This window comes from Tachyglossus aculeatus, chromosome X1 (assembly GCF_015852505.1).
Source record: "Tachyglossus aculeatus isolate mTacAcu1 chromosome X1, mTacAcu1.pri, whole genome shotgun sequence".
Taxonomy (NCBI): Eukaryota; Metazoa; Chordata; class Mammalia; order Monotremata; family Tachyglossidae; genus Tachyglossus; species Tachyglossus aculeatus.
Window position 1 is genome coordinate 42388252 of NC_052101.1, and position 24446 is coordinate 42412697.

At 44.5% G+C, this 24446-nt stretch overlaps 1 protein-coding gene across 1 annotated transcript in view; it reads right to left on the reverse strand.

The window, feature by feature from the left end:
• Positions 1–262: 262 nt before the first annotated feature.
• The window catches only part of KCTD16 (potassium channel tetramerization domain containing 16), a 298062-nt gene continuing 273878 nt past the window's right edge, over positions 263–24446 (reverse strand). The window contains exon 3 of the mRNA XM_038772792.1: positions 263–2890. Coding sequence (XP_038628720.1) covers positions 2439–2890 — 452 coding nt within the window. The 3' untranslated portion in view covers positions 263–2438. The remainder of the gene's footprint in view (positions 2891–24446) is intronic.

Genomic DNA, 24446 nt, shown 5'->3' on the forward strand with positions numbered 1-24446 from the left:
TGGGACAGTCCTGGAGACTACCCTGAGTTATTTGAATAAGAGGGACAAATGTCCTCTTGAGAAGCAGTGTGGCCTAGTGGAAAGAGCACGGGCCTGAGAGTCCAAAGACCTGGGCTCTAATCCCGGCTCTGCCACTTACCTTCTGTGTGACCTTGGGCAAGTCACTTAACTTCTCCGTGCCTCAGTTCCCTCATCTGCCACATGTGGACTCGATACTTGTTCTTCTTCTTACTTGGGCTGTGAGCCCCATGTGGGACCTGATTATCTTGTGTCTATGTCATTACTTAGTCCAGTGCTTGGCACAAAGTAAGCACTTAGCAAATACGACTACGTCCTGGAACTGGGTCTCTCCCAGGCCAACCGGATCAGCTTACCTTGTACCACCCACTGTTGTCATTCACTTTACTTTAAATAGTTAGGCCTCCTGCTCTTAGCTAGAGCATGTTCAATCAAGTCCATGCTCAGTTTAGATGCCCAAGCATTCTGGGATTTGTACTACAGATGTCCCAGAAGGCTGGAACCCTTGGTCCCCCCTCTTCTTTTTCTCTGATCTCAGAGTCTTCAAGAGGGAAGGAGAAAGTGCACAACCTGAGGATGGGGTCCTCATGGCCTTATCTGCCACAAAAATAAGTCACGGCCTCCCCAAGAAGTGGGTTGTTTAGGCTTTAGAATTTAGGGACATTTTTTTTTTCCTCAGCACCCTACCGGGGTTCTCTGAAGCTCTTTGTGGTTGTGATCCCACAGAGCCTTCCACCCACTACAAGGGTGAGCACGTTGGCTTTATGTCACATATAGATTATTTCCAATATTTCCGTACATGTAGCCAGATTGGTAGGCTGCCTCTTCATTCTGGCACCCCATTTCCTGCCAGTCAGAGGCCAAAATGTGTCCCATTATCTTTACGCTTCCTTTAAATTGGGTCAGAATGGGAAGGGGGCAGGAATCTCCATTGGCCTTTTGGTTTTGACCCAAATGTGCTTCTCAGCCAGACCTGGAAGGACCTAATGAGTGGTGACTCTCATCGGGTCTGGGCGATACTTGCTACTTGGCTCCCTTAGATTCTGGGACCTCTCTCCCTCCCTCTCACCCACCCCTCTCATAATGGGGATGGTTAAAACCTCAGCGGGGGGGCAGAAAAGGGGAAAATGGAAGAGCAATTTAAAGGGTGCACAGTGAATGTGCATATGTGTCTCTCTAAAGCAAAGAATGTGTTCCCCAGTCTGAACTGCTGACCACGAGTTTGTGCCAGGACCACCCCTGCCACGAAATGCATTTAAGAGCCTAAGTAAGAGGGAAAAGCAGCAAGAATGTGAGAAGACTCATCCTCCACATTCCCAGGGCAGCTAGCATTCCTGGGTTGGAGTCATCATTCTTAGAGCAAGTGAGGAATCCCATGGACAGAGCAGGCGAAGCTGACCAGAACCAGCAATGTCCTGCTTTAGTAAAGCCATCAGGGGGCTGTTTCATATATGGAGGGGATGCAGTTCACAGGAACCATGTGGTCCATCCACGTGGACCGCCCCCAAAGTCCACCCCACCCAGCCTCGGGCCCCTCACTTAAAGGAGGCTAGGGAGCATTTGGAGAGGCTCAGCTGAGTAAAGGGATGGGAAATTGGCCATGGACAAATGAGGGTCTTTATCCATGAGAAAGACTCATACACTGGGAAGGGTGACCACTGGTTCTCTCCCCACAGAGGAGAGACCGGGAGGAAAAGGTTTGCACTGGAGTCTGGGGAATTTAGGAGGTTAAAAAATAATCATCAGACAATGAGTGGTTGCAGAACCTAGTTACGCCCCACGGATCGGTAAGCAAATTTTTCTCCAGGCCTGGTTTGGGTGTGTACCTGCCTGGAGGCAAGAGGATGGAGGTGATGACTCCCCTCATGGTCTCTTCCATCCCCTTGATGCTTGATGCTCCCGGGAAGTTTCTCTACAAGTCCAAATAACCTGACCGGGCAGAGAGTGTTGAAGAGTCCTGTGACTCAACCCAGCTCCTTCAACACATCAAAAAGAAAAAAAAACGCATAATACAGAGACATGCAGTTTGAAGACCCCTGCTCTTTAGTAATTCCCCTCTTGGTGGACTCAGACATTTAGGAAAAGAAGCCCTCTCCCCCCCAAGCTGGACTGGTGGGGCACCAGTTCTGTAGGTTTTCATCCCTGTGCCTTTCCACGGGTAAGTACTCTGTGGAGTGAGCGCCTATGGATGAAATCATTTTCATTGTGCTTCCACATCTGGAAAAAAACATTTACCCTGTGGCTAGAAATGTCAAAGTGAGCTAGGCAAATCAGGCTGTACTATACCAATGGACTGTCATGACCTACCAAATCATTCGTTTCCTTTTAAAAGATGCATATCCCCATCAAGGTCATTTATTTGGAAACGGCAATAAGGCGGCTGAGCGCCGCCCCCTGCCCCCTCCTACCCTGCCCCTCTCCTATAGGTGGTACTTCCGTAAGAGTTCCGACTGCCAAGGGTGCTTCCTCTCGGGGAACCTGTCGGGGATTTTGATCTTGAGAAAATCCTGGATGCACTTTTCCAGCTCCTCCTCAATGGACAGCTTTTCCTTGGCGGATTTTTTTTTGCTCACGTTGGACTCCCGGGAGCCCGTGGTCAGAGTCCGGAGGAGGTCGCTTTTCCGCCGCATCTCGGACTGCTGGACCAGCTGCACGGGGCCTTTCTTGGAGGGTCTGTCCAGAGTCTGAATGTTGGACTGGCGGGTCACCGGACCGCAGATGACCGTCTCCTGCGGGGAGCTGGCTTCCGACTGGCTGTCGCAGCTGGAGGTGGAGAGCTCGTTGCATGACGTGCCACTCTCCCCACCTTTATCGCCTTTCATGTTCTTGCAGCAGCAGTGGCAGTGTGAGGAGGACCACCTCGAAGGTTCCCCTGCAAGAAAATAATAATAATGTGTTTGTTAAGTGATTACTATGTACCAGGCACTGTACTAAGCGCTGGAAAACATAAACGGGTGCTTAGTGGGTTCACGGGCACAGAACGCACCCTCACACCTCCCTACACACACAAACGTATTTATGCAAAGCACCCAAAATACACCCAGACACTCAATCACTTCATTCATATTTATTGAGCGCTCACTGTGTGCAGAGCACTGTACTAAGTACTTGGGAGAGTATACCATAACAATAAAGAGACACATTCCCTGCCCTATCACCTGTACCCATGGTGATGCACCTACAAATATCCTCAAAACCTCAACATGCTGGCACTCAGATGCAACTCCATATAGATATCTGCTTCCCCCTGTAGACTATATGTGTATAATGGGCAGGGAACAAGTCTGCAAGTTCTACTGTACTGTGCTCTCCCCAGCTCCTTGTACAGTACTCTACTCATATGAAGCACTCAATAAATACCACTGTTTGATTGATTGATAAAACGTGGGCACACACAACAAGCACAGCCTTAAAAATCAAAAATTCCCACATACGCTCCTTTACGTGCTCACGCACACGTGCTTTTATCACTGCCTTTTTTTCAGGAGAAAAATACCCTCCATGTGGAAACAATAACCCTCAGATAAAAGTTGCAAAGGAATAGCATGAAACATGTTTAATTCTGAATTCAATCAACACCGAGTTCTAGGCCGGAAGCATTAGACCCTGTAGCGGAATTTTTCAACAGGACTACTCTCTTCTCATACATTTGGAAGCTGCCTGACTAGGGAAAGTGCACTTTGTCTTCATCCCAGGGGAGGGGATTGCAGCTCTGAAATTCATTCAATTCATTCAATCAATCATATTTACTGAGTGCTTACTAGGTGCAGAGCATTGTATCAACTGCTTGGGAGAGTGTAATACACAATAAACAGTCACATTCCCTGCCCACAACGAACTGGTGCAAGATCATCATAAAAGGCACTTAATGACTGCTTCCTATGTGCAGACCACTGTATTAAGTGCTTGGGAGAGTACAACACAACAGAGTTAGCAAACATTTCCGTTCCCACAACGAGATTACCGGAAAGGCCAAACGATTGCAGAAGACCTCATTCAATTCTGCCTTCCACAGGCAAAGACAGCCTGGCAAGTATTTTGGCAGAGAGCTGATAAAACATCCCACTATCTTTAATTTCTCTCATATGGATCTGCCAGCGTAGGAAACGGATGCTCTCTAGATGAAACAATGGAGTCAGTCAAGGGCAAGTTCTACTTGCCCTAGGAACACAGCCCGCCCCTTTTGGCAAAGTATATCGTAAGAAAAAGAGTGCTGCATCGCTATGTTCATCCTAAAAGAACTGTTTCACATCAAGAGCAAACAATACTTTGGGAAAGAATTAATCAGTCCCTACAAACCAAGCCATTGTGCCATAAATAGGATAGGACCGCATTCGAAATAGTCAATGAAGGGCTGATTTGTGGCCACCCAGATTGGTGGCCAGCCCAGGTTCCTGCTCCCATTTTTGGGTGGGACCCAGGTTATTTTATATTTTTAATGATATTTGTAAAGTGCTTACTGTGTGCACTCTACTAAGACACTGGGGTAATTACAAGCTAATCAGGTTGGACACAGTCCATGTCCCACATGCAGCTCACTGTATTCATCCCCATTTTACAGATGAGGTAACTGAGGTACGGTAAAGGGAAGTGAGCCCAGGGCCACAGAGCAGACAAGTGGAGGAGCCTGAATTAGAACACAGATCCTTCTGATTCCCAGGCCCAGGCTTTCTCCACTAGGCCATGGTGCTTCTGCCCTCTGACTTGAGTGAATCTTAACAGGTTATTGGAATGGAGAATGAAATGACAGTCTCCTCAAAAGTCCAGACCAAACCTCTTGACCCTCCAGGCTGAGGGTCTTCCCCAACACATTCAGTTTAAAAAGTCTTTCCATTCCTCCACATCCCATTTAACAGAGCGTGTAAAATAACCTTGAACTGAACCACACTGTGGAGTGACATCCTTTTAATCTTCTCTCGAATCCTTCCACCGAGAAACTCTCCACAACCATATTCACCTAACACCCTGTCTTAAAACTGGGCGTGGTGGTATTGGCTCCATGTTCAGATCAAACAGTCAATCAATCTTATCTACTGAGCGCTCATTATGCTCAGAGCACTGTACTAAAAGTTTCTGAGAGTATAATGCTCCAGAGTTGGTAGACACTTTTCCTGCCCACGACGAGCTTAGAGTCTAGAGGGGGAGACAGACAGGGATATAAATAAATAAATTAAGTGGTGTAGGCTAAGGAGGGGCAGATGTTCTGAATGCCCGCACCAGGTGTGGAGTGGCTATTTATGAATCCAACAGGGAAGAGGCTGAATTGGGTTTGGTGGGGCAGGAGGGTGGATAAGTGATAGATCTAGGGTAAGGACAGACCCAAGACCAGCGGATGTTGGGCTTGGCGTATGATGATGATGGTATTTGTCAAGCTCTTACTATGAGAAGCACGTGGCTTAGTGGAAAGAGCACGGGCTTGGGAGCCAGAGGACGTGGGTTCTAATCTGCTGTGTGACTTTGGGGAAGCCACTCAACCTCTCTGTGCCTCAGTTACCTCATCTGTCAAATGGGGATTAAGACTGTGAGCCCCGCGTGGGACAACCTGATAACCTTGCATCCACCCCAGCGCTTAGAACAGTGCTTGGCACATAGTAAGTGCTTAAGAAATACCACTATTATTATTACTATGTGTCCGGCACTGCTCTAAGCACTCGGGGGCTAATCAGGTTGGACACAGTCACTGTCCCACATGGGGCTCACAGTCTTAATTCCCATTTTGCAAATGAGGTAACTGAGGCACAGAGAAGTTCATTCATTCATTCAAGCACATTTACAGAGCACTGTACTAGGTGCTTGGGAGAGTACAATACAGTAATAAACAGACACATTCCCAGCCCACGATGAGATTACAGTCTAGGGGATGACTTGCCTAAGGTCTCATAGCAGACAAATGGCAGAGCCAAGATTAGAACCCAGGCCCTCTGACTCCAAGAGCTGTTCATGAGAACGGTTAACCCCTTGTGCGCTCTCTCTCTCTCTCTCTTGCTTTGTTCTGCGGCCCTCTGATTCAGAACAGTAAAGTTGGAACAACCTGCCTCATGGACAGGCAAGGAAGTGAACTAGTGAGATCTTGCTTTTATTTCATGCTTCCGAGAGCTTAGTATAATATTTGAGCTCTGTAGGAAGTCCAGTAAATTATTATTACAGTGGTTATTATTATGATTTTTGATAAGCCCTGTCTTCCTGGCACAAAGTATGTGAAGTCACCAGTGTTCTTGTAATAAGAGGCCTCCAAGAGGCCTTCCCTGACAAAGCCCTCCTTTCCTCTTCTCCCACTCCCTCTGTGTCTCTCTGACCTACTCCCTTTATTCAATCCCTCTCCCTGCTCCACAGCATTCATGCAAATATCCGTAATTTACTTATATTTATTAATGTCTGTCTCCCCCTGCTCTAGACTCTAAGCTCATTGTGGGCAGGCAGTGTGTCTGTTTATTGTTGTATCATACACTCCCAAGCACTTAAATACAGTGCGCTGCAAACAGCAAGTGCTCAATAAATGCAATTGAATGAATGCATGAAAGTAAGAGACATTTTCTAGTTTCAGCACTGGTCTGAAGGGCGTAATGAATTCTGGTGGAGGAGGAAAGCGCTGGGACTTTTTTTTCGGAAGCTTCTTGCAAGATTTCATTTAAAGTACGGGAACTATTATACGTTTTGCATTTTATACATTTTGCCATTTCAGAGATGATCTTGGGCAGATTTAGTTAAGGCTTTAGGCCTCAACAATCAGGGATATTTGCAACCAGGCTTGAAGAATTGCTCAATTTCTCTTAAAGTGTACATCACTGCTGGAGACTGTTACAAAGTAAGTGACCTTGGAAATATTCATTCTTAGCCTGTGAGTCCCAAGTGGGACAGGGACTGTATCCTACTTGATTATTTTGTGTCTACCTTAGCGCTTAGTATAATTCTTGGCACACAATAAGCACTTAACAAGTAATTATTATTATTGTGATCATCATCAGCAGCAGCAGCAGCCTTATCATTATTATTAGAAAACATGTCTTTGCATCCCAAAAAACCTTGCCTAGTTAACCCTGTGCCTGAGTAAGTAAAAGGAAATTACAACTCTAAAGGCTTTTCCATCTTGAACTATTCTTCAAAACAACCGTTCATAATTTGCCTGTGTAATCATCACAGTTACAGCGTTAGTAAATTCACTGCAACAATCCAATTAAACTGAAAGAAAGCACAGCAGCAGTAATGGCCTAGTTATCCAAGGCTCCTGGAAATAAACATCTCCCAAGCCACAAGGAAACTTGCTTAGGAACCAGTCAGTTATGGAGAAAAATGGCAGTGGAGAAATGCTTTTCTCTGTCATGAAGGAGGAACGGAAGGATGGGCCGTTCCTGTTAAGTGGCCACAAGCATTTTGCTAATGGTCTTGACGTCTTTCCCCAAAGTGACAGAAGAGGTAAAAAGATTCTGACTGGGACTGGACCACAAAATGTAATGTTGAATAGTAACTGAGTGATCTGCTTCCCTTTTCCATATATAAGAATGGATGCCAATTGACCAATCAATCAATGAACTAATCATATTTATTGAGCACTTACTGTAGGTAGAGCACCATAATAAGCACTTAGGAGAACCCAATACAACAGAGTTGCTAGACACGTTCCCTGCCAAGCACCATGGCCTAGTGAAGAGAAGAAGGGCCTAGGACCCAGAAGGACGTGAGTTCCAATCCCAGCTCTGCCATTTGTCTGCTGCATGACTTTGGGCAAATCTCTTAACTTCTCTGTGCCTCAGTTACCTCATTTGTAAAATGGGGATGAAGACAGTGAGACTTATGTGGGACAGAGACTGTGTCCAACCTGAATAACTTGCATCTACCCCACTGCTTAGTAATAATAATAATAAAATTTGTTAAGCGCTTTCTATGTGCCAAGCACTTTTCTAAGTGCTGGGATAGATACAAGGTGATCAGGTTGTCCCACGTGGGGCTCACAGTCTTCATCCCCATTTTACAGATGAGGTAACTGAGGCACAGAGAAGTTAAGTGACTTGCCCAAAGTCACATAGCTCACAAGTGGTGGAGCCGGGACAGTGTGTGGCACATAGTAAATGCTTAACAAATACTATAAAAAAAAAAAACTTGCAGTCTAGACACGGAGACGGACATTGATATAAATTACAGATTTGTACATAAATTCTGTGGAGCTAAAGGAGGGGTAAATAAATGGAACAAATCCAAATGCTAGGATGATGCAGAAGGGAGTGGGAGAAGAGGAAATTCATTCATTCAATCGTATTTATTGAGTGCTTACTGTGTGCAGAGCACTGTACTAAGCGCTTGGGAAGTACAAGGAAATGAGGGCTTATTCAGGAAGGCCTCTTGGAGGAGACGTGCCTTTATTGAGGCTTCTTAGGAGGGGATAGTAATTGTCAGATATGAAGAGGGAGGGCATTCCAGATCAGTGGCAGGATACGGGTGAGAAGTCAGGGGATAGATGAGACTGTGGTACAGTAAGTAGGTTGCCATTAGAAGAGCAAAACGTGTGGGCTGGGTTGTAGTGACTGGGTAAGTGACTGGGTAAGGAAATCCAAACACAGAGACACACAAAATGTCACCAACGATGCCGGGGATACGGCAAAATGAGATGATAGGTTGGATCTTTATGATTTTGCTTGATTCTGGAGCGATTCTCTAGTGGGGTTCCCAAATCTTCAACTTGCCCAGAGCCTTTGTGTTCCTCCCCACGGCTAGTGAGCCAAGGCAGAGGTAGACCCAGTACCGGAAATTGGAAATGTGGCATCAAAGCTAATGATACTGTGTCAGAACCAGATAGGGACAGGCCGGCTGAAGTCCCGATTGTCTGGCATTAAATCAGATTGTCCAGTACAAAATGAAATGACCGATCACTCTACTTGTGTCCGGCTGAATCTGACAAGTACTGGGGAAAGTGGTTATGGCAAATTTGGCTGACTCCACTTTGCACATAAAATTCAACCCTAGGAGAAGGCTGAACCCACATTACATTTTTTTTGTTGTTGTTGTTGTTGTTGTTTTGTTGTTTTAACAGTATTTCTTGAGTACTTACTATGTGTCAGGCACTGTACTAAATATGGGGATAGACATCAGGTATACAATTTGGACTCAGCCCTTATCCCACCAGGGGCTTACAGTCTTAATACCCATTTTACAGATGAGATAACTGAGATACAGAAGAGTGAAGTGATTTGACCAAGGTCCCACAGCAGACAAGTGGTGGAGGTGGGACTAGAACCCAGGCCCTTCTGAATCCAGGCCTGTGCTTTATTCATTCATTCATTCATTCATGCATGCATGCATTCAATCATATTTATTGAACACAATGTGTGCAGAGAACTGTACTAAGCACTTGAGAAGTACAAGTCGGCAACATATAGGGACAGTCCCTATGCAACAACGGGCTCACAGTCTAGAAGGGGGAGACAGACAACAAAACAAAACATGTGGACAGGTGTCAAGTCATCAGAATAAATAGAAATAAAGCTAGATGCACATCATTGACAAAATAAATAGAATAGTAAATATGTACAAGTAAAATAAATAGAGTAATAAATCTGTACAAATATATATATACAAGTGCTGTGAGGAGGGGAAGGAGGTAGGGCAGGAGGGATGGGGAGGAGAGGAGGAAAAAGGGGGCTCAGTCTGGGAAGGCCTCCTGGAGGAGGTGAGCTCTCAGTAGGGCTTGGAAGGGAGGAAGAGAGCTAGCTTGGCGGATGTGTGGAGGGAGGGCATTCCAGGCCAGGGGAAGGCTGTGGGCCGGGGGTCCACGGCGAGACAGGCAAGAACGAGGTACAGTGAGGAGGTTAGCAGCAGAGTAGTGGATGGTGCGGGCTGGGCTGTAGAAGGAGAGAAGGGAGGTGAGAGGTAGGAGGGGGCGAGGTGATGGACAGCCTTGAATCCGAGAGTGAGGAGTTTTTGCTTGATTCGTAGGTGACAGGCAGCCACTGGAGATTTTTGAGGAGGGGAGTAACATGCCCAGAGCATTTCTGCACAAAGCTGATCTGGGCAGCAGAGTGAAGTATAGACTGAAGTTTATCCACTAGGCCACGGGCTGGAGCCAGATCAATTCTGAATTGTTATACTTGGTCCTGAGCAACTTAAGAAATATAGACCAATGTTATGGAACGGGGCAATGGACTGACCTCCACGAGCTTCTGCTCATCATAATAAACACGTGGACCTGAACAGCAGGCTGCAGCATGCTCAGTGGCTGTTCAGTTTAAACATTCTGAGATCTGTGGTCCTGACATCCTAGATTCAATCAATCCATGGTATTTACTGAGAGCTCACTGTGTGCACAGCACTGTACTAAGCACATGGGAGAGTACAATACAGTTGAGCTGAGACGTGATCCCTGCCCACAAGGAGCTGATAATCTACACTATAAGATGTTGGATTTATTCCATATTCCTCCCCTTGGCCATCCCTCCACCCTCATTGTCATGATGTCTGAAAGGCAAAGTTCCCCCCGAGTTTGGAATGGGATCCTCATTTTCACCCTCAGTCAAATAATAATAATAATAATGATGATGGCATTTATTAAGCACTTACTATGTGCAAAGTACTGTTCTAAGCTCTGGAGAGGTTACAAGGTGATCAGGTTGTCCCATGGGGGGCTCACAGTCTTCATCCCCATTTTGCAGACGAGGTAACTGAGGCACAGAGAAGTTAAGTGACTTGCACAAAGTCACTTCACAAAGCCAAATCCATTTGCACAAAGCCAAATCCAGAAATCTACCCAATGCCCAGCCTCTAGACAAACTGCATTCGGTTACCACAAGGGAAATGTGATTCTTCTGTAACAGCCATTAAATGACACAAACATCAGTATATGAAGGATCTGAGTGCATTCATCTGGAAAACTGCCCAAAGACAACAAGATATGGTCAAGCTAGGAAACTGGAATCGGGGACTGTTTCCTGAGCGAATGGTCGATTGAAACGCCAGTGATAATCGTGGGTTTGAATGTCACTTGGAATCACCCAGCTTCCAGTTAAATAAGTCACTTCAAAGTATCACTTCACCTTATTCTAAGGGCCCACCTAACCTCCTTCCATCTCTCTCTACCCCTCCCTTCCATTTAAACTAGATCTTGAATTCAGCATATTCTTAAGACTTTGCTGCTGCTCTGGTTCATTTTTTTTCTAGGGTTAAAAACTGGAACACCTCGATTTTCTTGCAGATCGTTTCACTCCTCCATATTTTAATATTTCATAAGAACGTCATTAGGCTTTACAGGTTTTTGGGAAAAAATCCAGATTACAGCTACTCTATATGTTTTATTTACTCCTTGTAGAAATGTCCACAAAAAGATGCAGAATCAGGAGATGCAGAATCTCCACCTTTCAGTTGGAGATGAGGGAAGCCTGAGAGGGAACAATAATGTAATCATTATATTATTGAAAAAATAATATCTCTGGTTAGAATGAGTTGTCCATTTGAGGCTAGTGCTGAACTGAAGGAACTGGCTCTTTTTAGGATTCCCACGTGAAAGCATAACTACATGTTCCTTTTAGATAGCTGAAAGTTCCAATCAAAGCATGCTTTTAAGATATACGCTCCTCAAGGGAAGGTCCGTACTTTAATCTGCTTTTGTAATTTCCAGGACAGCACTCGATACAGAGCAGGCATTCAATCAAGACTGCGGAAGATGAGGTGGGTGAGGAGGCTGACTTTTTTATTTACTGAGAATTTGCTTATTGGTGGAATCATTCTACCCATGTTGAGAGAAAATGCATTAGCGCTGAATAAGTGATTACAAAGTAATAGTCTCTGCAATTCTGAATCAAAAGCATCCAGTACATGCCTTTCTCACTGACCAACTTGAAGTCTGCAAAATATCTCAAAATCATTACAGAAACAAGGCCCAGGTGTTAATTAATGAAGTGAGATGGGTTTCCGCACATAAGCACATAAACCTAAAGTGACTAAGTGTTCTGCTGTGTTATCCCCTTTCTCAATATCTATTACTCGATTCAGTTCCTAAATCACTATCCCCACCACTAGGCACATTCTATAAAACGACTGCCCTAACTTCCTCCTTTCAATCAACCAGTGGCATTTATTGAATGCTTACTGTGTGTGGAGCACTGCACTAAGCACTTGGGAGAGTTTCAATACAGTTGTCCGATACAATCCCAGCACAGAGAGAAAAGAAAAATCACCAGGTTGGCCTTGCACACTGGAAATATTTCGTGCTTAGAGTTCACATGGAAATCCCACATATAACAGGACACGGTAAGCGCTCAATAAATATGATTGAATGTAGGAATGAATCAGCTTTATCAGCTCCACTGGCACAGTTAGCCTCTCACTCTTGGTAGAATCGTCTTCAAATCCCACAGGACGGCTTTCTGGGGGCATATAAGGCCTTCAGACTGGAAAGCAGCGATGCCTTGGTCCCTGCTATATTTCCCACCATCTGCAGGATTTGCATCTGAGTTACTTAGAGTAATGATGATTTGAATTATGGTGCCAAATTAAATCTCTGAGTTCTTCACCCTCTAAAACCAGTCTCCAGCATTCCAGTGCTACCCTGGCTGGCCTTGGGATAGTCCCCAAAATCCAGTTAGGCTGGCAATGGGAAAGAGGTGTGTTTTCCTCCTAGCTTGCTTCCCCTTCCTACCCCCCCTTCACTAGTCCAGGAGATAGCAATGTTGAAAGAACTCAGGAAAGCATTGAATTGGCTCTCTATGCCAACCTATGTCCACCAATCTTTAAGGGATTTGGCAAAAAGCCGAATCATCATCTATAACGATGCAGTTCCTAGTGGTCCTGAGAAGGAACTCATGGTTCTTTGGAAATTATTCTTATTCCCTAAGAAAATCCTGACCCAAACTGTTTGCAAAACAGACCTACACAAATCTTCTGCAATTCAGAAGTGCTTTCCCGCAGCTTAGGTTAAAAAAGGAGCATAGGATCACCAATATAAGCACCATTTCTTTTACAAATAGAATATCTAATCTCAAGCAAACTTAGATTTCTGATAGACCCTTCTTCCCCAACAGCCCCCTTTTTTTGTATTTCCATTCGTCTGGCCTATCAACACAATGTTTCATTTACTTACAAGAGAGCTATAAAGTTACATCTATATCTATATCCAAAATTCCATCTCCATTTATAAAGTTCAATCTAGGTATGCTTACAGAGGTATTACAGGGACCCTGAAGAATTGTCTAGTAGCATTAAAATACTATTCAAGTGGAAGCAAAGCTGTTAAATGTGTGGCTCTGTCAGCTCAGCTCCAACCCCTCTTTGCCTTTTGTGTGGATATCAATCACCTAAGGTTTTACCTCCCCAAATCCCAGTAAATTGAAAGTTTCCCTGGCTTTATGGCTGGCTAAACCATGCTTAGAAAATAGCCCCAGAGTACAGAAAGCTGCAGCACCATGGTACTTCAGAGAGGGAACAAAACTTCTAAATCCGAGAAACCTACATCCAAACCCATTCACATTTGTCTCTGCCAACAGAGTAAATATGTGACATTCTCTGACCTTGGATATCCATTTAGACATTCACACACATACCGAGTAGACAGAAAGTCAATAGTTCAAACCTATTATGGGTCACAGCACCCTCCCTGCTTTGAGCCATTACCGCATTTAGTGATTCAAGGAAGGTTTGAATTCCAGGATTTGACCAGGGTGGCCGACATTTATTTCATCGTTCTTTTCCTGGAAGTTTCGTGGGACCAGGCACGGTGATGAACAAAAATGTTGCCTTTATTTCTATTGTCTCGGTATTTGGAGAAGCAGCGAGGCTTCGTGGCAAAAACATGGGCTTGGGAGCCAGAGGACTTGGGTTCTAATCCTGGCTCCGCCACTTGTCTGCTCTGTGACCTTGGGCAAGCCACTTAACTTCTCTGTGCCTCAGTTCCCTCATATGTAAAATGAGGATTAAGGCTGTGAGCCCCACGTGGGACAACCTGATTACCTGGTATCTACTCCAGAGATTAGAACAGTGCGTGGCACATAGTAAGCGCTTAAGAAATAGTGTCATTATCATCATTTGGATTACTATTATATTCAGGTGTGGCCTAGTGAATAAAGCATGGGCCTGGGCAGCAGAAGGACCTGAATTCTAATTCCAGCTCTTCCAGTTATCAGCTGTGTGACCTTGGGTGGGTCAGTTCACTTTTCTGTGCCTCAGTTACCTCATCTGTAAAATGGGGATTAAGACGATGAGCCCCATTTGAGACAGACTGTGTCCATCCCGATTTGCTTGTATCTACCCCAGCACCACATAGTAAGCACATAATAATAGTAATCACAAGCATAATTATGAAACTGTTAAGCATTTACTACGTCTCAAGCACTGTTCTAAGCTCTGAGGAAGGTACAAAATAATCAGATTGCATACAGTCCCTGTCCCACATGGGGCTCACCAGTCTTAATCCCCATTTTACAGGTGAGGTTACTCAGCCACAGAGAAGTGAAGTGAGCTGCCCAAGGTCACACAGCAGACAAATGGAAGATGGGATTAGAACCCAGATCCTTCTGACTCCCAGGACCATGGTCTATCTATGAGGACAAGCTGCTTAGCAAATATGACAGTTCTTAGGTGTCTTTCTGCAGTTCGCTGTGGGAGCCTTTGTACATGTAGGGCCTTTAGCAGCTGTTGCTTTGTTCAACAAAAACTAATAAATCTATGAAGAGGAAAAGAAAGTGAAATCTATCCTACAAGCAATTTTCTGAATAACCCACATCCTAAAATATGCCTCAACTACCCAGATAATTGAGACTAACATGTACGTACTTTTAATTCTCAGTTTTTCACTTAATTGGCCTATGCGGATTCAGGCGAATTTGTTCAAAGTGGGGAAAAAAGGGGTGAAGATTCAGTTAGCCTCACCTGGACATGTCTTAGCTCATTTATGTTCAAAGAGGCTGTAACCTCCTTGTGCCTTTTATTTTTTTGGTATGTTCTCCGAGGACTAATGCATTACTTGGCCCTCAGCAAGCAGGAGGTTCATGCTACTGATGCTTCTGATACCTTTGATACTAATTCTCAAGACTTTTTACACCAAAAATCTGGAGAGAGTTGATGCAGCAAAGGCTTAGTGGAAAGAGCCCGGGCTTGGGAGTCAAAGGTCGTGGGTTCTAATCCCAGTTCTGCCACTTATCAGCTGTGTGACTTTGGGCAAGTCACTTAACTTCTCTGCGACTCAGTTACCTCATCTGTAAAATGGGGATTAAGACTGTGAGCCCCACGTGGGGCAACCTGATTACCTTGTATCTACCACAGCACTTAGAACAGTGCTTGGCACATAGTAAGCGCTTAACAAATACCATCGTTTTTATTATTATTATTAATTTGGTGGATTTTTCAAACCTCTTCCTTAGTCTCTTTAATCCTCCACATAATCCCATTTCCCTTTCAATTCCCTTTTCTCCTTACATGCATTTATAGGGAAGAATTTGTTTATTGGTTTATTCTACAGTTGGAAGGTAAAGGACAAAAAATATTGAAATATTGAGCACCTCCCATCCCATTCCTCCTTTAGATGATCCTTTCTCAAAACACTCCCCTTGATAGCACATTCATTCATTCAATTGTATTTATTGAGTGTTTACTGTGTGCAGAGCACTGTACTAAGCGCTTGGGAAGTACAAGTTGGCAACATATAGAGACGGTCCCTACCCAACAGCGGACTCACAGTCTAGAAGATATTATCCTTTTAATAATAATTGTGGAATTCGTAAAGTGATTACTATATGCCATGAACTGGGCTAAATGCTGGTGAAGCTACAACTAGAGAAGCAGCATGGCTCAGTGGAAAAGAGCCCAGGCTTTTGAGTTGGGGGTCATGGGTTCAAATCCCAGCTCTGCCATTTGTCAGCTGTGTGACTTTGGGCAAGTCACTTCACTTCTCTGGGCCTCAGTTACCTCATCTGTAAAATGGTGATTAAGACTGTCAGCCCCCCGTGGGACAACCTGATCACCTTGTAACCTCCCCAGTGCTTAGAACAGTGCTTTGCACATAGTAAGCACTTAATAAATGTCATTATTATTATTTTTAACTAGATCAGACATGGCCCCTGTCCCAAATGGGGCTCATAGTCTAAATGAGATGAAGAATAGGTATTTAATTTCCATTTGATAAATGAGGAAATTGAGGAACCAAGCAGTTAAGTGACTTACTGAAGATGACACACCAGGAGAGTGGTGGAGCCTGAAATAGAATCAATCAATCAATGGGAATTATTGAGCACTACTTGGGAGAGTACAGTACAAAAGAGTTGGCAGACAATTCTCTTTCCTCAGTTCCCATTCCTGTGCCCTATGCACAGGACCACCACAACTCTGAAAAATATGAGGCTAAAGGAGCGTGTTGGCCATTCATTTGGCTTTATGATGGACAGTCTTTTTTTTTACCTGCTACGTCCCACATCTGACACGAATAGGAACTGTGCGCCTTGATGTCTGATATTTTGATTTTAATCACCTTGACTACTTTTGGTCCAGCTCCTTACACTGCTTTCAGATACTTTTTTTATATGGTATTTGTTAAGTGCTTTCTATGTGCCAGGCACACTATTTTATCTCTGGGGTAGATACAAGGTAAGTGGGTTGGACAAAGTCTATGTCCCACATGGGGTTCCAAGTCTTCATCCCCATTTTGCAGATGAGGGAACTGAGGCCAAGAGAAGTTAAGTGATTTGTCCAAGAATCCTACAGCAGACAAGTGGGGGAGCCAGAATTAGAACCCAGGTCCTTCTGACTCATAGGCCCGTGCTATATCCATTAGGCTATACTGCTTTGGAAGGGGCACCTGTGCTAAGAGGAATGATAATGATTATGGTATTTATTTAGTGCTTATTATGTGTTAGGCAGTGTACTAAGTGCTGGAAGGAGGGGAATGACTGTAGACTGTAGGCTCCACCTGTAGACTATCAGCTCCCTGTGGGCAGGGATTACATCTACCAACTCTGGTGCATTGCATTTTCCCAAATACTTCATACACTGCTCAGCACAGAGTAAGCGTTCAATAAATGGCATTGCCGATTTGAGAGATCTGGAGCAAATGTAAAGGGGTGTCAGGACTCTCCCCAGATGAGAGACTACTAGATTGGGCTGTGTTATCTATTTCAATCAATGGCATTTATTGAGCACTTACTATGTACATTGTACTATACTAATCACCTAGGAGATGACTGTGAGCCCCACGCCCGGACAACCAGATCACCTTGTATCCCCCCAGCGCTTAAAACAGTGCTTTGCACATAGTAAGTACTTAACAAATGCCATTATTACGATTATTACTATTCTTTGTGCCTCAGTGACCTCATCTGTAAAATGGGGATTAAAACTGTGAGCCCCCCCAGTGGGATAACCTGATCACCTTGTAACCTCCCCAGTGCTTAGAACAGTGCTTTGCACATAGTAAGCACTTTACAAATACCATTATTATTATTATTATTATAGTACAACAGATTAAGCAGTCATGTCCCCTGCCCGTAACAAGCTTTCAATCTAAGGAGGGAGACAGACATTAACACAAATAAAAAATAATTTAGAGTATATGATTTAAAGACATACGACATCCTTAAATCATGTGGCAGCATGGCTCTGGGATTCAGAAGGACCTGGGTTCTAATCCCGGCTCTGCCACATGTCTGCTGTGTGACCCTGGGCCAGTCACTTCACTTCTCTGGGCCTCAGTTACCTTATCTGTAAAATGGAGATGAAGAATGTGAGCCCCATGTGGGACAGGAACTGTGTTCAACCTGACAGCTTTGTATCTACTCCAGAGCTTAGAACAGTGCTTAGCACATAGTGAGAGATGAACTTGCGTGGCATAACGCACACAGGTTTCCGTGTGTCTCCATGTACGGTGACTGACAGTAGCCACCCTACCTCCGGCTTCCTTCTGTTTCCTTCCCCATGAAAAGCTTACTGGTGGAGTTGCTAAAAGAGGAAACGCCGAAGAGTATTTCTCCCCCATGAAAAATTTAAACGGCGGAATGAAACATGACTTGCAAACTCACAAAGTGCTTATGCATTTTTAAACCAGGCAGCACAGCAATCTGCCCACCCTTCCCATTCTCCACCTGCTAATGGCTGCGAACTCAATGCCCATCATTTACAGAAACAGCTGGGGAAAATGGCTTCCCCATCAATGATGGAGGAGCCTTCCAGTCTGGGAGCGAAGTAGCCAAATTTGATTTAGAGAGGCTGCCGCTAGACTTTCTCGGCATCCCAGCTGAAAAGTCAATAATGGCTAAATTGACATTTTTATATTTCTGCTAGTCTTGGCAAAGGCATTCTGCACTGAAGAATGGTGACACACAGACTGTGCAAGTTTCTGAAAGAAAAAAAAAATTCTCCCAATTTTCCGATTGCCATACATTGCACTGGCTGACATTTTCCACCTACCGGTGTTTTGTCTCAGCTGATGTCACCTACTGTTCCCTAGAAAAAGAAGGACTATCATAGTAGCTGGGGACTTCATAAACAGAAATTTACCCCATCAGAAAGAAATCCATGGAGAGCCTAGGAATTGTCAGAAGTATTTGAGATCATCAATCACATCCAATGAAAAAGTATTCCGGGCCCTGAAAGCCCTTCCTGGGTCCTACCCTAAAGTGAGGGGGTAGATTAAGCAATTCTTCAGTGGATTTGTCTATGTAAGACATGGACCCCTCTGCCCCGCCATCCCCAGCTAGATAATTCGAGCTCCAAATCTACTTTGGGACTTGAATGACGCGGTGAAGCTCTCTATGTGAAACAAATGGATTTAGTTATGACTCTGTCCTCTCCTCCTGGGAGCTATGCACAACCAACTGATGTGCTAGAAAAGAAGATGTGGAGAGGAAACATAGGATGCTTCAAACCTTTTCCCAAAGAGATTTTCTAGCTTCTGCCAGTTTTCCCCCCCACCTCTGTTCCTTCTCCATCCCTAACAATAATAGTAGTGATAACCATGGTATTTGTAAAATACCATGCCAAAATCTGTGCAAAGTACTGGGGTAGGTACAGGATAGGCTGATTGACAGGACAGTCCCGCAGCTGGGGTTGGGGGATGGTTATTTAATCCCCATTTTACAAATTAGGGGAAACTGAAGTGCAGAACCGTTGAAGCAGCATGATTAGGTGGAAACTGCATGGACTTGGGAGTCAGAGGATGTGATGTGGGTTCTAATCCCAGCTCCACTACTTGTCTCCTGTGTAACCTTACATAAATCACTTAACTCCTCTGTGCCTCAGTTACCTCATCTGTAAATTGGGGATTAAGACTGTGAGCCCCACTTGGGACAACCTGATTACCTTTTAATTACCCCAATATTTAGAACAGTGCTTGGCACATAGTAAGTGCTTAACAAATACCATTATTATTATTATTATTATTGTTAAGTGCCTTGCCCATACAGCAGGCAAGTGGTGGAGCTGGGATTAGAAACCAGATCTTCTGGCTCCCACTCCTCACTCGTTCTACAAGGCCCATGCTGCAGCATGGCTCAGGGGAAAGAGCATGGGCTTTGGAGTCAGAGGTCAAGGGTTCAAATCCCGGCTCTGCCGCCTGTCAGCTGTGTGACTTTGGGCAAGTCACTTAGCTTCTCTGTGCCTCCGTTACCTCAATTGTAAAATGGGGATTAAGATTGTGAGCCCCACATGGGACAACCTGATCACCTTGTATCCTCCCCAGCGCTTAGAACAGTGCTTTGCACATAGTAAGTGCTTAACAAATGCCCAAATTATTATTATTATTATTATTATTATCATCATAAAAGAAATGAATCAATAGGCCATCAAAGTTAACCTTTCTGCCTCCAGATGGGAATGCAACTTTCCCATCCTGGAAAGATGATTCAGGACCTTGAATTTAATACGTTTAGGAGCAGTTGTTTATTTCTCTTTTTAATGGTATTTAACACTGACTGTGTGCCAGACACTGTACTAAACACTGGGGTAGATATAAGACATTCAGGTTGGTTGCAGTCCCTGTCGCACACGGACTCACAACCTTAATCTCAATTTTACAGATAAGGTAACTGAGGCCCACAGAAATTAAGTGACTTGTCCAAATTCACACAGCAGACAAGTGGCAGAGCCGGGATTAGAACCCAGGTCACTCATCTCTAATCCATTCCGCTTTCTTTCCTTAATACTTAAATCATGGTGACCAAAATGGAACAGAGTCATGCCTTAACTAAGCCTTCCTTTCCTCTTCTCCCAGTCCCTTCTGCGTCATCCTGACTTGTTCCCTTAGTTCACCCTCCTCTCCCAGCCCATAGCACTTATGTACATATCTGTAATTTGTTTATTTATATTAACATCTGTCTCCCCCTCTAGACTGTAGGCTCATTTTGAGCAGAGAATGTGTCCGTTTATTATTATACTGAACTCTCCCAAGCACTTAGTACAGTGCTCTGCATACAGTAAGCGCTCAATAAAGACTATTGAATGCATGCCCCACCTACCCTAACCCCGTCATCTTTCTGCTTTTCACATACAGTGTGTTCCTATCTTGGCTGCCTGTTTGAAGAACAGTCTTCCCTTCTCTGGCCAGGAATCGGAAATAAAAAGTGATTTCCACTGCGAACTGGGTAGGGTGGGAGGAAGAGGGGCTAAGGACAATGAGGCACAGCACATCCCAATCTCTGCTCCGGATGGGCAGCAATGCTCAGATCCTTCTCTAGTCAATCATGGATAGAACACAGCCCTGGGAGTCAAATATCCAACCCAATTATCTTGTATCTACCCCAGCAATTAATAATAATAATAATAATGATAATGTTTATTAAGCAGTTACTTTGTGCAAAGCACTGGAGACGTTACAAGGTGATCAGGTTGTCCCACGGGGGGCTCACAGTCTTAATCCCCATTTTACAGAGGAGGGAACTGGGCCTGGAGAAGTGAAGTGACTTGTCCAAAGTCACACAGCTGGCAATTGGCAGAGCCGGGATTTGAACCCCTGACCTCTGACTCCAAAGCCAATGCTCTTTCCACTGAGCCAAGCTAATTACAACAGTGCTTGCCACCCAGGAAGTACTTAACAAATACCATCATTATTATTATTTTTTCGTTAGTACTTCTTGTGCAGAGAATTGTACAGATCATTTGGGAGAGTACAATCCAACGTTCCTCATCCACGAGGGGTTTGCAGTCTACAAGTGTGTGTGTGATCCTTTCAGAGCCCTGTACCGACCCTCCTGGGCAGAGTCAGGTTAGAACCCAGTTCCTTCTGATTCCCAGCCCCATGCTCTATAAATTAGGCTATGCTGCTTCTTGTGGTACAACCACTGCAGGGAATAAGGGGCACAGAGACAGGGCAGACAAAAAGCTTTCAACTCTGACAGCACCGGCCATACCATCAGGCGGCTCTCTTGAGGCATGGCTGTGCTTTTTCTGGTAGTCAGACTTGTTCAGAAGGATTTTTCAGAAGACTTGTTCAGTTCCACTGAAGCAGCATGGCTCAGTGGAAAGAGCCCGGGCTTTGGAGTCAGAGGTCATGGGTTCAAATCCCAGCTCCGCCGACTGTCAGCTGGGTGACTTTGGGCAAGACACTTAACTTCTCTGGGCCTCATCTGTAAAATGGGGATGAAGACTGTGAGCCCCCCGTGGGACAACCTGATCACTTTGTAACCTCCCCAGAGCTAATAACAGTGCTTTGCACATAGTAAGCACTTAACAAATACCATCATTATTATTGTTATTATTCAGTGCCCCAGTGCCCAGACCTACCAATTGGTGCCAAGGCACTGAGGGCCTTGGGTAGTGGAAGGGGGTTCTCACATGGCCAACGCAAACCCCGAGTGGGATGCTGAAACCAGAATACTGCAGAAGTGGGCATTGGCATCACTAGCATGGTGGGAGTCTGGCTTCCTAGAAAGAATCATTTGTCATGTACAATAAGCGTCACCCACACCTATCACAGACTTTGTTTCCTTCTGGTCTTCCTTACTATTGCCATCAACCAGTCAAGCAGCCAGTCAGTGGTGCTTTTTTGTGGGCTTCCTGAATGCCGAGTACTAAGTGCAGGGAAAAGAACATCATCAAAATTCTGCTTGATCCTGCCTTTGAGGAGCTGAAATCAAATACATTAAAACCAAAGACTGTAAGGTCCTTGTGTGTAGGGATCATGCCTTCCAACTCTGTTGTATAGTACTTATCCAAGGGTTTAGAACAGTGCTCTGCAAACAATAAGTGCTCAGTGGATATTTGTTCTTCCTAATTCCTGGAGAAGTAGTAAGGCATAGTGGAGAGAGCACAGGCCTGGGAATCAGAAGGTCATGGGTTCTAATCTCAGCTCCGCCACTTGTCAGCTGTGTGACTTTGGGCAAGTCACTTAACTTCTCTGTGCCTACGTTCCCTCATCTGTAAAATGGGGATTAAGACTGTGAGCCCCAAGTGGGACAACCTGATTACCTTGTATCTACACCAGCACTTAGAACATTGCTTGTCACATAGTAAGCGCTTAAACAAATACCATCATTATTATTGTTATTATCATTATTATTCACCCCAGCACTTAGTACAGTGTTTGGAACAAAGTAAGGACTTGACAGATGTCATTATTATTATTATTATTATTATAAGCAGCGTGGTTCAGTGGAAAGAGCACGGGCTTTGGAGTCAGAAGTCATGGGCTGAAATCCTGGCTCCACCAATTGTCAGCTGTGTGACTTTGGGCAAGTCACTTCACTTCTCTGTGCCTCAGTTACCTCATCTGTAAAATGGGGATTAAGACTGTGAGCCCCACATGGGACAACCTGATCACCTTGTATCCTCCCCAGCGCTTAGAACAGTGCTTTGAACATAGTAAGCGCTTAATAAATGCCATCATTATCATTATTATTACTTTGACTCTGAGCTCCATTCAGGACTTAGACTGTGTCCAGCCTGATTAATTTGGAACCCAGTTCCTCCTGACACTGTTTCTCTTGGCCTTCCACTTTTTCAGTACGAGGTCGCTCAACTCAACCACTCAACCACTATGCTTTATCTAAGACATGGCTTAGAACAGTGTTTTTGACACCTAGTAAGTGCTTAACAAACACCATAGAAAGTACTATTGTTTGAATCATTGATTCCTCATGTTTATTTTCCTTATCTTGCTAAATTATGCCTTTCCCTTAGAATCCTTCATGTTCAGAGATGACACTAGCAATGGTAAGATTTTGTCTGCCAGGAAAAAGGTGGCTGAAATGTTCTCCAAACAACTGACAGCTTTCTGTCCACAGTGCCCATGAAGATGATTCTTTGCTAGACATTTCATTCAGTTTGCCATATTTGAGTCTGTTTTCAATTCTGCCTCCTGTCGTAGCAATTTTCCAAATGTCTCATAGACCAGTAGCATTCCAGTTGTCCTAAAACCTACTGTCTCCTAAAGGTCGCTCTGCTGTTCTTCAATCACCTCATCTGATAAACTGCCTAGATAGCAGAATTGGGTGGCTTTTCTCCTTAAATCACTGATGAAAATCCCTGGATATAGGTTGATGTATAACTTCAGTCATCTTCCTGCTTGTTATTGGTCTTTAAGGCTTTCCAGACACAGCAAGATGGATTGTAATGATTCTCATGTGTTTTTGTGTGTGCACTTCCAAAGCACAGTCATTAACAGCGTGTAGAAGTTCCTTAGTGAGACCAGTTCAAGGATTTGTAGCGACGCTTATAGTCTGTTACGTTGAAAGAGCTTTGTAGAACCCTGGAAGTATATTTAAATATCATTTTTCAAATACCTTAATTTCTCCTTAAAAATGACTGTTTAGAGCAGTTTAAATGATACAGGACCTATTTCACAGTAATAATGATTAAAATAGTAATGTGGTACTCAATCAATCAATCAATCGTATTTATTGAGCGCTTACTATGTGCAGAGCACTGTACTAAGTGCTTGGGAAGCACAAATTGGCAACATATAGAGACAGTCCCTACCCAACAGTGGGCTCACAGTCTAAAAGGGGGAGACAGAGAACAAAACCAAACATACTAACAAAATAAAATAAATAGAATAGATATGTACAAATAAATAAATAAATAGAGTAATAAATATGTACAAACATATATACATATATACAGGTGCTGTGGGGAAGGGAAGGAGGTAGGAAGGGGGGATGGAGAGGGGGACGAGGGGGAGAGGAAGGAAGGGGCTCAGTCTGGGAAGGCCTCTTGGAGGAGGTGAGCTCTCAGCAGGGCCTTGAAGGGAGGAAGAGAGCTAGCTTGGCGGATGGGCAGAGGGAGGGCATTCCAGGCCCGGGGGATGACGTGGGCCGGGGGTCGATGGCGGGACAGGTGAGAACAAGGCACGGTGAGGAGATTAGCGGCAGAGGAGCGGAGGGTGTGGGGTGGGCTGTAGAAGGAGAGAAGGGAGGTGAGGTAGGAGGGGGCGAGGTGATGGAGAGCCTTGAAGCCCAGGGTGAGGAGTTTCTGCCTGATGCGCAGATTGATTGGTAGCCACTGGAGATTTTTGAGCACTCGTTAAGTGCTTA